This window comes from Saccopteryx leptura, chromosome 1, assembly GCF_036850995.1.
Source record: "Saccopteryx leptura isolate mSacLep1 chromosome 1, mSacLep1_pri_phased_curated, whole genome shotgun sequence".
Classification (NCBI taxonomy): domain Eukaryota; kingdom Metazoa; phylum Chordata; class Mammalia; order Chiroptera; family Emballonuridae; genus Saccopteryx; species Saccopteryx leptura.
This window is the reverse complement of record NC_089503.1, coordinates 16,444,605-16,457,255: the sequence shown is the minus strand read 5'-3', so window position 1 is coordinate 16,457,255 and position 12,651 is coordinate 16,444,605. Positions and strand designations below refer to the sequence as shown.

The following is a 12,651-nucleotide window of genomic DNA, read 5'->3' as shown; positions in this document are numbered from 1 at the left end:
ATAGGCATACAGATCAATGGAACAGAACAGAGAACCCAGAAATAAACCCACACCTTTATGGACAATTGATATTTGACAAAGGAGGCAAGAGCATACAATGGAGTAAAGACAGTCCTCTTTAATAAATGGTGTTGGGAAAATTGGACAGGGACTTGCAAAAAAATGAAATTAGACCACTCACAAAACTAACACCATTCACAAAAATAAACTCAAAATGTATAAAAGACTTAAACGTAAGTCATGAAACCATGACTTACTTTATCATCTTGGAAGAAAACATAGGCAATGTGCTCTCTGACATGGCTCTCAGCAACATTTTTGCTGATTTATCTCCACAGGCAAGTGAAATAAAGGACAGGGTAAACAAATGGGACTATATCAAACTAAAAAGCTTTTGCACAGCTAAAGACAATATGAACAAAATAAAAAGACAAACCACACAATGGGAGAACATATTCAACTCTACGTCTGATAAGGGGTTAATAACCAAAATTTATAAAGAACTTATAAAACTCAACACCAGGAAGGTAAACAATCCAATTAAAAAATGGGCAAAAGAAATAAATAGACACTTCTCCAAAGGGGACATACAGACAGCCAATAAGCATATGAAAAAATGCTCAACATCACTAATCATTAGAGAAATGCAAATTAAAACCACAATGACCCTGGCCGGTTGGCTCAGTGGTAGAACATCGGCCTGGCATGCGGGGGACCTGGGTTCGATTCCCGGCCAGGGCACATAGGAGAAACGCCCATTTGCTTCTCCACCCCCATCCCCTTCCTCTCTGTCTCTCTCTTCCCCTCCCGCCGCCAAGGCTCCATTGGAGCAAAGATGGCCCGGGCGCTGGGGATGGCTCCTTGGCCTCTGCCCCAGGCACTAGAGTGGCTCTGGTCGTGGCAGAGCCACGCCCTGGAGGGGCAGAGCATCGCCCCCTGGTGGGCAGAGCGTCGCCCCTGGTGGGCGTGCCAGGTGGATCCCGGTCGGGCGCATGCGGGAGTCTGTCTGACTGTCTCCGGTCGGGCGCATGCGGGAGTCTGTCTGACTGTCTCTCCCCGTTTCCAGCTTCAGAAAAATACAAAAAAACCCAACAAAAAACCATAATGAGATACCACCTCACACCTGTCATAATGGGGCTCATTAACAAAACAACACAGAATAAGTGCTGGTGAGGATGTGGAGAAAAGGGAACCCTCCTTCACTGCTGGTGGGAATGTAGACTGGTGCAGCCACTGTGGAAAATAGTATGGAGATTCCTCAAAAAATTAAAAACAGAAGTGCCTTTTGACTCAGCTATCCCACTTTTAGGAATATATCTTAAGAATACCAAACCACTGATTCAAAAGAAGAAATGTATCCCCATGTTTATTGCAGCATTGTTTATAATAGCCAAGATCTGGAAACAGCCCAAGTGTCCGTCAATGGACGAGTGGATTAAAAAGCTTTGGTACATATACATAGTGGAATACTACACGGCCATGAAAAAGAAGGAAATCTTACCTTTTGTGACAACATGGATGGACCTGGATACTATTATGCTAAATGAAATAAGCCAGGCAGAGAAAGAAAAATTATCATATGACCTCACTCATTTGAGGAATCTAATGAAAAATGTGAATGGAGGAATGAAATAGAGACAGAGGCAGGATCAAAGAGACCAGATGGAAAGCATTCAGAGGGAATGGTGATGAGAGGATGGGATCAGAGAAGGGAAAGTGATTAGTGAAATTATATATACATAACACAGTGTTATAGAGAGGAGGACAGCAAATCCTGGAGGGAAGGGGGAACGCTTTGGGGGGTGGGGGCGTTATTGCAGTATTGTTTACAATAGCCAAGGCTAGGGGGATGTCGAGGGGAACACTGGGGTGGGGGGGAGATATGTTCGGTGGGACACTTGAATTTATGCAAACACAATAAATTTAATTCAATAAAAATGAAAAAAAAACTCTTATGAAAAAGGCAATTGGTGATGTAAAACTGATCACCAATTGCCTTTTTACATCACCAATATTTTAACAAGTGTCATTTTCTATAACAAACATTCTTAGAGTCACATTTAGAAATCTGTCGTTCTTAGATCTTTTTTTTTTTTTAAGTGAGAAGAAGAGAGACAATGAGACAGACTCCACATGCACCTTGAATGGGATCCACACAGCAACCCCCATCTGAGGCCGATACTTGAATCAATCAAGCTATCCTCAGTGCCTGAGGTGGATTCTCAGACCAACTGAGCCATTGACTGCGAGAGGGGAAGAGGGAGAGAAGGGAGAGAGGGAGGGGGACAGAAGCAGATGGTTGCTTCTCATGTGTGCCCTGACCGGGAATAGAATGGGGGACGTCCGTACGCTGGGCCAATGCTCTATCCACTGAGCCAACTGGATCATTTAATATAGGAAATATTCTGACTGACAGATTTTCACAGAAACTTCACATCATAATGACATGTTATAGAATAAATATAGATTTTACTTAAATATTTGGAGCTTTTATGTAATTATTTGCTAATCTTTTGTTTCTTGCTATGTAAAGAATAATGGTTAATTTAGTGTTTGCGTTCTCAAAAGCAATTATTTTAAAACCTTTCACAAAATCTCGCACTGTCTCATTAGGTTTTCTTATTAACCATTAGTTTAAAGTTAGCATCTTGTTTCAACTCTGATTTTAATCGAGGCTGAATTAATGACATTTGTGAATAACACAGGTGTAGAGAACATTTCTCAAAGTGCTGTTATAACATTTGTAGACCTTTTATTACAAAAAATTTTAATACATATACAGTTGTGGTCATAGCATGGTAATGAACTCATATGAAACCCAGACCCAGTTTCATTAATTATCAGTTCAGAGTAAAATTTCTTGCATCTATAGCAGGGTGTTTTAACGGCAGTCATATATTATGGTTTTGGGTCTGAAAAGTCTTTGCTGTGGGGTCTGTCCTGTGAATTGTCATATGTTTCATAGCATCCCTATTTTCTGCCCACTAAATACCAGTAGCACCCCTGCCCCGTGTTGTGACAATGAAAAATGTCTCCATATATTGCCAACTGTCTTCTAGTGGGCAAAATTACTCTCCAGTGACAACCACTGATCTATACCCTCACCATACCAAAGGCAACGAGTGGTGCTATCAGTTTTCTGACACTTGTGGCCCAGATTCCTTGGAGCCATCCTTTGAATGGTGGCATTTCATGTGATGTCCCATGGCTGAGTTCGTGATAAGCAGGAGCTATATCTAACTGACCTCTGACCAGCATAGAGCCCCACCCAGAGTAAGCACCCTGTCAACATTGGGTGCATTTAATTCTTCCCCATTACTTCCTATTGATTTCTAAAGTTATGTTACCTGTAGGGAAGTTCTGGATTCTAGTAGCCCTGTCCTGCTTCCCATGAGGTTGTCTGTCTAATTAGGAAGGGGACAGGGATTGGCTCTCTGAGGACCAGTCTTTTTGTGTTTCGGGACAATGCTCTACCCAACCGGGACATCCAGTCAGGACAAGGGGACCAATCTCTTTATTATCACCTTTCCCTGAGCATCCCTCAAGCGAGGTGAACTCAGGGCCAAGTGGCTGGAATTCTCATTTCTCTGCGGAACACTTGGGAGGCAAGTCTGCCTTGTTCTTGTTTTATGAACCGGGTGGAGCGGAGAGACCGTGGCTTGGTCTCAGCATTCTCACGCCTGAGGCTACCGGGTGGGGAGGGGGTTCAGAGTCTCCCTCCTGCAACTCCTGGGAGGGAGTGCTGTCTGATCGGTTAGCTGGGAAGCCTGCTTGAGCTGAGGGCTGTTCTCAGGGCATATTTGCCTCTCTGTGGTCAGAACAGAAAAAGTAACCGTGCTGAGGCGCGAGGAGGTGGGGCAGGGTGCAGGGGAGATAAATAGTGACGGGAGGAGACTTGACTCGGAGGGGTGAGCACACAATGCGGTGTACAGAGATGTGTTGTAGAATCGGGCACCTGAAACCTGTATCATTATGATAACCAGTGTCAGCCCAATAAAATTAATAAAAAAAAAAGTGACTGTGGTGAGAACGGCGAAGCCACAGAAACGCTGGGTTACTTTTGTGTGGTGAGCACGTGCTTTTTCGGCATGGCGATTACTATTCCACTCTGAAAGCGAAGGGGATGCTGCCCTGAAGAACGGGGCGTTTTACAAAGTGCTCTCCGGACGCTCCTCCCACCCCCTCCGGGTCCTTGACGGAGGCAGACGCGGTGCTGCGGCTGGGACTCGGGGATGGAGAGCTGTGCTCTCGGTTTCTGGCGACCTTGGTTCTTTCAGTGTACACGGAACACCTACAGGGCACCAAACACGGTGCTAAGAAGCTGGGGAACCTCTACACCCACTCTTCACTGAGTTGACACACTCTCTGGATGCTGTTCTGTGGCGTCACTTATGTAAGTACTGGGGATGGAATCGTAGCGAGATAAAATCTCCGCCCTCACGAAATCCATAGTTTAGTGGGGATAAATGGTCACCTAAAAGAATGACAATTCAGTGTGAAAGTTGCCGTGATTCTAAAGTGTCCTGAGAGAAAAGGGCCCCTGTCGGTAAGGGTCTGCGCACGGTGGAGCTGGATTTTCTGTCTCTGAGAGGAATTCAAGGCAGCACAGGGCTTGGAGTGGGACTCACTGCACATAGCTGGGACGTAGGTGTTTTCATCTCTGCCCTGTGGTTTAGGCCTTGAGCCTCTGATGGGTTAAAGCACTTTCTAGATATCACATAGATACTACTTGAAGAAACCTGAATGTAAGCCCGGGAGTCGGAACGCTAGCAGAACTTTCTTCCATGAACGGCTTCTAGGTAAAATCCCCCAGCCAATCCAAGAGTTTAGGGCTGCTCTCTGCCCTCTCTTTGTCTCCTTAACGAAAACTATCTAGGATTCATTCCCTTCTGGCTCCTGGTTGTCCTGGATCGCCTGAGCCTGTCCCCTCTGTTGTGGCATGGGTGGATGCCACGTGACTCTTAGTCTCAGGTTTTCTGGACTCCCACTGCACAAGAGGCTGCATTGATAAACATAGACCTCAGTTGCCTTAGCCAAGGCCCAGCATGGACCAGGACAGTCTGCCAATTAGACAGTGCCCACTCCTGGTGATGCCCTGAGGTGTTGGAAGGCTGGACTGCAGAGTGTGAGTGGGCACTCTGCCCTGACGGGTGGTTTGTATTTCTGTTGCCACTGGGGAGGGGGCATGATGGAAGGAAATGGAGCTATCAGAACAGTGAAGAATTGGGCGTGGATTGAATTGGACCCTTGGAAATGGACAAGATCACCAGTGACCGGTGGTAGAACGAAAGAATTAGGAAGAGAAAGCAGGGATAAGAGGGGGTGCTGAGTGGCAGAGTACTGAAGGTTGTGAAGGGAAGGGGAGTGGTGAGAAAGCCGTCCTGCAAACCGAGGGTGGGAGGGCAGCCGCAGGAAGTGGGACGGAGGAAAGCTGGGGGGGAAAGACAGAGCGTTCGAGGGCGCTAGAGAGACACGGAACGCCAGGCGGCAGCCCTCCCCTTGCTGCCACATCATCCAACAAGGCACTGCTGTTCCCATGTGCCTCCCCGCCTCTGGTCTGTTTCTACACGTCCAGTCTCTACCTTCCAGTCCCTGACACTCCTGAGGGTTCCCCCGTGTCTGCAGGGTAAACCCCGGAGTCTATAGCAGTCCTCCACGAACTGGTGGTACTAGTCTCTAGCTGTGGCTCTGTCTAGTCTTCCCTTTACGCCAGCCAGAGTTTCACAGCTCTGTATGCTCTTCTGCATTTTCGGGATGCTTTTCCCTTCTTCTACATGAAACTAACTCCCCCTCCTCTTTCCACGTCCAGCTCACAAGCATTTCAGGCATGTAAGGGATTATTATGTAACTCACCCGCTTAACAAGAGCCTTTTGTCATTTTAGATTCCCCCGTCCTCAGTACTGCCTCCTGGTGGCGACTTCATGGCTAACACACACAATGTGACTGAATTCATTTTTCTGGGACTTTCTTCCAATCGGGAGGTGCAGAAGGTTTGCTTTGTGGCATTCCTGCTCTTGTACACAGCAATCGTGCTGGGGAATGGCCTCATTCTGCTCGTCCTCGTGACCAGCAGGAGTCTTGCTTCCCCTATGTACTTCCTCCTCGGCTACCTGTCCTTCGTGGAGATCTGCTATTCCTCCACGACAGCCCCCAAACTCATCTCAGACTCGCTGGCGGAAAGGAAAGCCATATCTCTGGAGGGCTGCATGACACAGCTTTTCTTTATACACTTCTTTGGTGGCACTGAGAGTTTCCTGCTCGTCATGATGGCCTATGACCGTTACGTGGCCATCTGCAAGCCCCTGCACTACGCCGCCATCATGAACCGGTGGGCATGTGCTGCCCTGGTGGGAATGGCATGGGTAGGGGGCTTCGTGCATTCCTTTGCCCAAATCCTTCTCGTCTTCCACTTGCCTTTTTGTGGCCCCAACGTGATCGACCACTATTTCTGTGACACACTTCCCCTGCTCAGGCTTGCTTGCTCTGATACCTTCCTCATTGGCCTGCTGATTGTCACCAACGCGGGGACCCTGTCGTTGATCTGCTTCCTGGTCCTCTTAGCCTCCTATGCGGTCATCCTGCTCCATCTGAGGACTCGGAGTTCTGAGGGGCGGCGCAAGGCCCTCTCCACCTGTGGGTCCCACATCACCGTGGTGACCTTGTTCTTTGGGCCCTGCATCTTCATCTATCTGAGGCCTTCTGCCACCCTGTCTGTGGACAAGGTGGTGGCCGTGTTCTACACAGTGATCACGCCACCCCTCAACCCCGTCATTTACTCCCTGAGAAATGCCGAGGTGAAGAAGGCCGTGGAAAGGCTGTGGCTCAGGACAGTGAGGCTGGATGAGAAATAGAAGCGGAGCCTGGGTATTTATTCTTGGGTATAGAACGGTGCCGAGTCCAAACCGAAGGGGCAGACGGGATGAAGTAAGGTTCACAGGACTTGTTAGTTCTAGAGTTATTCCAGCTGGTCCTCAAAAACTTTATTCTGATCAACTGTAAAATATTCCTTCTTATGGATTTATTTGTTTATTTATTTTTAAGTAAGGGGAGGGGAGATAGAAAGACAGACTCCTGAATTTGCCTTGACCAGGATCTACCCGGCAACCTTATCTGGTGCTGATGCTTGAATCAGCTGAGTTATCCACAGTGCCTGAGGCTGACACTTGGACAAACTGAGCCACTGGCTGCAAGAGAGGAAGAGGGAGAGAAGGGGAGAGGGAGGAGAAGAGAAGCAGATAGTTGCTTCTCATGTGTGCCCTGACTAGGGATCGAACCTGGGATGTTTGCATGCTGGGTTGACACTATCTACTGAGCCAGTGGCCAGGGCCTATGTCCTATATTTTAATTAGCCATTTTCTGTTAGATGTTTAGATCACTTCTATTTTTTCACTAGTATAAATAACACCATGGTAAGTATTCTTGAATAAAATCTTTACACTTTTGATTTTCTCTTAGACTCATTTGCTATAGTAAATTCAGTATGTTATAAGGCGGTGGTCCCCAACCTTTTTTGGGCCACAGACCGGTTTAATGTCAGAAAATATTTTCAAGGACCGGCCTTTAGGGTGGGATGGATAAATGTATCACGTGACCAAGACAAGCGTCAAGAGTGAGTCTTAGATGGATGTAACAGAGGGAATCTGGTCATTTTTTAAAAATAAAACATCGTTCAGACTTAAATATAAATAAAACGGAAATAATGTAAGTTATTTATTCTTTCTATGCGGACTGGTACCAAATGGCCCACAGACCGGTACCGGTCCGTGGCCCGGGGGTTTGAGGACCACTGTTATAAGGTATAACAATTTTTGATGATTAGTGTTGATTCTTAGAGAGATTGTTATAATTAACCTTGGTGAAATATAGGTGTTATATTCCAACCTTGGTGGAATAAACCTTTCTTGGTGAAAGTGTTCTAGACGGAATTGAACAATATCATTAAGCCGTTCTTAATGAGTAACAAGATTTTACATAGTCTCAAAGTATCTCCTTGCAAGATACTTATAATTGCAAAAGGCAAAATGTAACTCAACAGTGGAGAGACCTGGAAGACACTTCCTTAAATAATTACTCAGAGTTAACATCATAGGTATTGAGACTAGAGAGGCATACAGTATCATTGATGTGTATTCCTACCAAAAATACATAATGCAAATCTAACCATGAAAAAACATCAAGCAAACCCTTACCGAAGAACATTGCACAAAATTACTAGCAACAGTCTTCAAAAGTATCAAGACAAAGAAATGGAAGAATTTTTCCAGATTACAGATAGATGATAACTAAATGCCACCTGTGATTCTTGGTGGAATCCTACACTAGATGAAGGCCATTAATGGGTAAAAGAGCTATGGAAGAGATGAACAGAGTTGTGTCAAAGTTAATTTTATGAGTTTGATATTTTTAGTGTGTTTATGTTAGAGAACATCCTTGAATTGAGGAATTACCTGTTAACGTATCTTAAAGGTAAATAAGCTTTATGTTGTCAACTTTCAAACATTTCAGAAAAAATTCTGTTTGTCTATCTATTGAGAGAATGAATGGTAAAGAAAATGTGGAAAATATTAATATTTGAGGAATTTGAATTAATATCAAATATACAAAGCATTAATAATATAAATGCTTTGTATATTATTGCATCTTTTAAAAAAATTGATTAATTTTAATGGGGTGACATAGATCAATCAGGGTACATAGGTTCAGAGAAAACATCTCCAGGTTATTTTGACATTTGATTATGTTGCATACCCTGCATTTTATAAGTCAAAAATTATTTCAAAATACAAAGTTAAAACATTTTGCCAATTAGATACACATCTTCTATAATTTACATTTTTAATAGGTGTGAACGAAGAGAGATGTTTTAATATTTTGTTAGCCTTGAGAGTCTTACTTATAAACTTTTCCATGTGGGCTAGTCCCTTCATGTTGCTCTTTTTTTTCAAAGTTTTCCTGGTTATTGCTTCCACATAAGAACTTTAGATTTAGTTTTACTTCTCTTCCTGCTCTATAACCCACCCCCCATACCTTATTATTTTTATTGATACCATATTACATTTATAAATGTTTTCAGAAAGAATCACATGTCTTAATGATAAGTCTTCCCATCAAAACCTGGGCTTTGTCTTTCTATTTGCTGATGTCTTCTTCTGTGTTCTTCAGTGGAGATATGTTCTCTTTGCAACTGTCAGGTGTATAACACGGTAGGAGTAGCTATAATCATTATGCTGCACATGGTTTCCCCAGACCTTAACCATCTTATAACTGAAGTTTAATTTCTTTGATGAACATATCCCCCAATCTCTGGAAACCACCATTCGATTATCATATGTTTTTAATGTACTAATTAGTGTCCTACCTTTTCAACTTGAAGAACTCCTTTCAGGATTTCTTGTGAGGCCAGTCTAGTGCTGATGAACACTGGCTTGGGAAAGTCTTTATCTGGCCTTCATTTCAAAGAACAACTCTGCTGGGTAAAGTATTTTCCATTGGCCATTTTTTTTTCCTTCTGGCACTTTGAATCAATCATCCCACTTGCTTGACCTGGGAGGTTTCTGCTGAGAAATCTGCTGGTAGCCTTATGGATGTCCCTTGTATGAGAGAGTATTTTTATTACTGCTTTTAAATTTATCTATGTGTTTGCTTTTAAATAATTATATTGTGATGCTCTTGAAGAAAATGTAGTTGTATGGAAATTTGGGGGTAACCTATCAGCTTCATGAGCTTGGATGTCCAAATATCTCCCAATATTTGGGAAATTTTCAGCCATTAGTTTTTACAATAAGATTTCTGGTTCCTCTTCTCTCTTCTTCTTCTGGGACTTCAATAATTTACCATTTTTTTTCTTTTTATATCCCATTGTTCACATAGGCTTTCTACACTCTTTTTCATTTTTTCTGTGTTCTCCTCTGACTGGATAATTTCAAAGGTCCTGTCTTTTACTCATAATTTCTTTCTTCTGATTGATCAATTTTAATGCTGAATTTCTCTATTGTATTTTTATTTTCATTCATTGTAGTCTTCAGCTGCAGAGTTTCTGTCTGATAAGCTTGGTTGTGACAATCATTTTACAATGTATGCAATGTGATGTATACCTTAACTACATATTATTTCTACTTGCTAACCAGACTTCAATAAAGATGGAAAAATTTAAAATAAACCAAGTATTAGTTATTTTTATTACCTTTCTAAGCAAATGGTGCATGTGTACATGCATATGTGTGTGTGTGGTTTTGAGACAGGGAGGTGTGATGTGTATGCATATTCATGTGTGTGTGTGGGTGTGAGACAGGGAGGTGTGATGTGTATGCACATGCATGTGTGTGTGTGTGATACAGGAAGTGTGATATGTTTGCACATGCATTTGTGTGTGTGGGTGTGAGACAGGGAGGTGTGATGTGTATGCACATGCATGTGTGTGTGTGGGTGTGAGACAGGGAGGTGTGATGTGTATGCACATGCATGTGTGTGTGTGCGTGGGTGTGAGACAGGGAGGTGTGATGTGTATGCACATGCATGTGTGTGTGTGTGAGACAGGGAGGCGTGATGTGTATGCACATGCATGTGTGTGTGTGGGTGTGAGACAGGGAGGTGTGATGTGTATGCATATTCATGTGTGTGTGTGGGTGTGAGACAGGGAGGTGTGATGTGTATGCACATGCATGTGTGTGTGTGTGGGTGTGAGACAGGGAGGTGTGATATGTATGCACATGCATGTGTGTGTGTGGGTGTGAGACAGGGAGGTGTGATGTGTATGCACATTCATGTGTGTGTGTGGGTGTGAGACAGGGAGGTGTGATGTGTATGCACATGCATGTGTGTGTGTGTGTGAGACAGGGAGGTGTGATATGTATGCACATGCATGTGTGTGTGTGTGTGAGACAGGGAGGTGTGATATGTATGCACATGCATGTGTGTGTGTGTGATATAGGGAGGTGTGATGTATATGCACATTCATGTGTGTGTGTGGGTGTGAGACAGGGAGGTGTGATGTGTATGCACATGCATGTGTGTGTGTGGGTGTGAGATGGAGGCGTGATGTGTATGCACATGCATGTGTGTGTGTGGGTGTGAGACAGGGAGGTGTGATGTGTATGCACATTCATGTATGTGTGTGGGTGTGAGACAGGGAGGCGTGATGTGTATGCACATTCATGTGTATGTGTGTGGGTGTGAGACAGGGAGGCGTGATGTGTATGCACATTCATGTGTGTGTGTGGGTGTGAGACAGGGAGGCGTGATGTGTATGCACATTCTTGTGTGTGTGGGTGTGAGACAGGGAGGCGTGATGTGTATGCACATTCTTGTGTGTGTGTGGGTGTGAGACAGGGAGGTGTGATGTGTATGCACATGCATGTGTGTGTGTGGGTGTGAGACAGGGAGGTGTGATGTGTATGCACATTCATGTGTGTGTGTGGGTGTGAGACAGGGAGGTGTGATGTGTATGCACATTCATGTGTGTGTGTGGGTGTGAGACAGGGAGGTGTGATGTGTATGCACATGCATGTGTGTGTGTGGGTGTGAGACAGGGAGATCTGATGTAAGGCAGAATGAAAGTGCTGTCTTCCTGCATTCTGTCAGGTGAGTGGAAACGCATGCACGGCCATTGTATTTTCTTTATTTCATTCCTTCAGTCTTCATTACTCCTAGAAGTCCTTCTCAGGTTCTTGGTGTAAGCCAGCTGTTAATGATATTGTGAAAGTTCCATGTTTTCTTTTTCCGCTTCTCCAGGTATTTTACTGAGAAGGTGAGAAAGGCTAAGCTTATGACAGTAGCCAATGCCATTTAGTTTGAAACTAATAGATCTGGGAGTTATTGATGTATATATAGAAGGATTTAACATCGATTTCTTTAAGTAGTGAGAATTCCTGGAGCTTTAAAAATAGAGTTTGAGTGTTTTAGATAGATTATGGTTAGGAGGAAGACATCACACTTGTACCATTGTCTTATAATTTATTTGGCCCAAAGAACAGAACTTTGATGAAGAAGCATTACTATAGAGAGCACAAGAAGATGAGGGGGCATGTCTTAGTTAGTTTTATTATTGGCCTCTTTGTTTCCTAATGGGGCAACAGTGGCTGGTGACATATTCTGTTTGGGCAGGAAATGTTATGCTTAGACATTTGACCCAGCTGAGTAAGTTATTAGTTGTATAGGATTGAACTATTCTCTCATCTTTCTGAGCCCCAGTTACCTCATCTGTCAAATGGCAATCCTAGGTTCTGCAGAAGAGTTTTACCTTTACTATATGTGAGATGTTAGAAACGTTGAGAGACATAGTACTGCTCGGCACAAATGTAACGTGCTGTTACTTAGGAGAAGGTGCCTAACAGGGAAGTCTAGTCTTCCCAACATGAATCCATGTGCTGAAAATTTGTGGTGAATGCTTAGAACGTTAAGAATGAGCAGTTGGAAGACCCCTGTAATAGGAGTCAGGAAAGAGCAGGGTTAGCCATGCCATCAGTGCATGGGGTAACTGGGCACAGTCAGTTTTCTCTTTGGCTGTTTGGACATGATGATCTTTTTTTTTTTTTTTTTTTTTACAGAGACACAGAGAGAGAGTTAGAGAGAGGAACAGACAGGGACAGACAGACAGGAACGGAGAGAGATGAGAAGCATCAATCATCAGTTTTTTGTTGCGACACCTTAGT

General features: G+C 43.9%; 1 protein-coding gene across 1 annotated transcript; it reads left to right on the top strand.

The window, feature by feature from the left end:
• Nucleotides 1–5,922: 5,922 nt before the first annotated feature.
• Nucleotides 5,923–6,889, top strand: LOC136388692 (olfactory receptor 4X2-like). The gene has a single exon (XM_066360511.1). It carries the CDS (start codon nucleotides 5,923–5,925, stop codon nucleotides 6,850–6,852), a length of 930 nt encoding a protein of 309 aa, XP_066216608.1. The 3' UTR covers nucleotides 6,853–6,889.
• The last annotated feature ends 5,762 nt before the right edge of the window (nucleotides 6,890–12,651 follow it).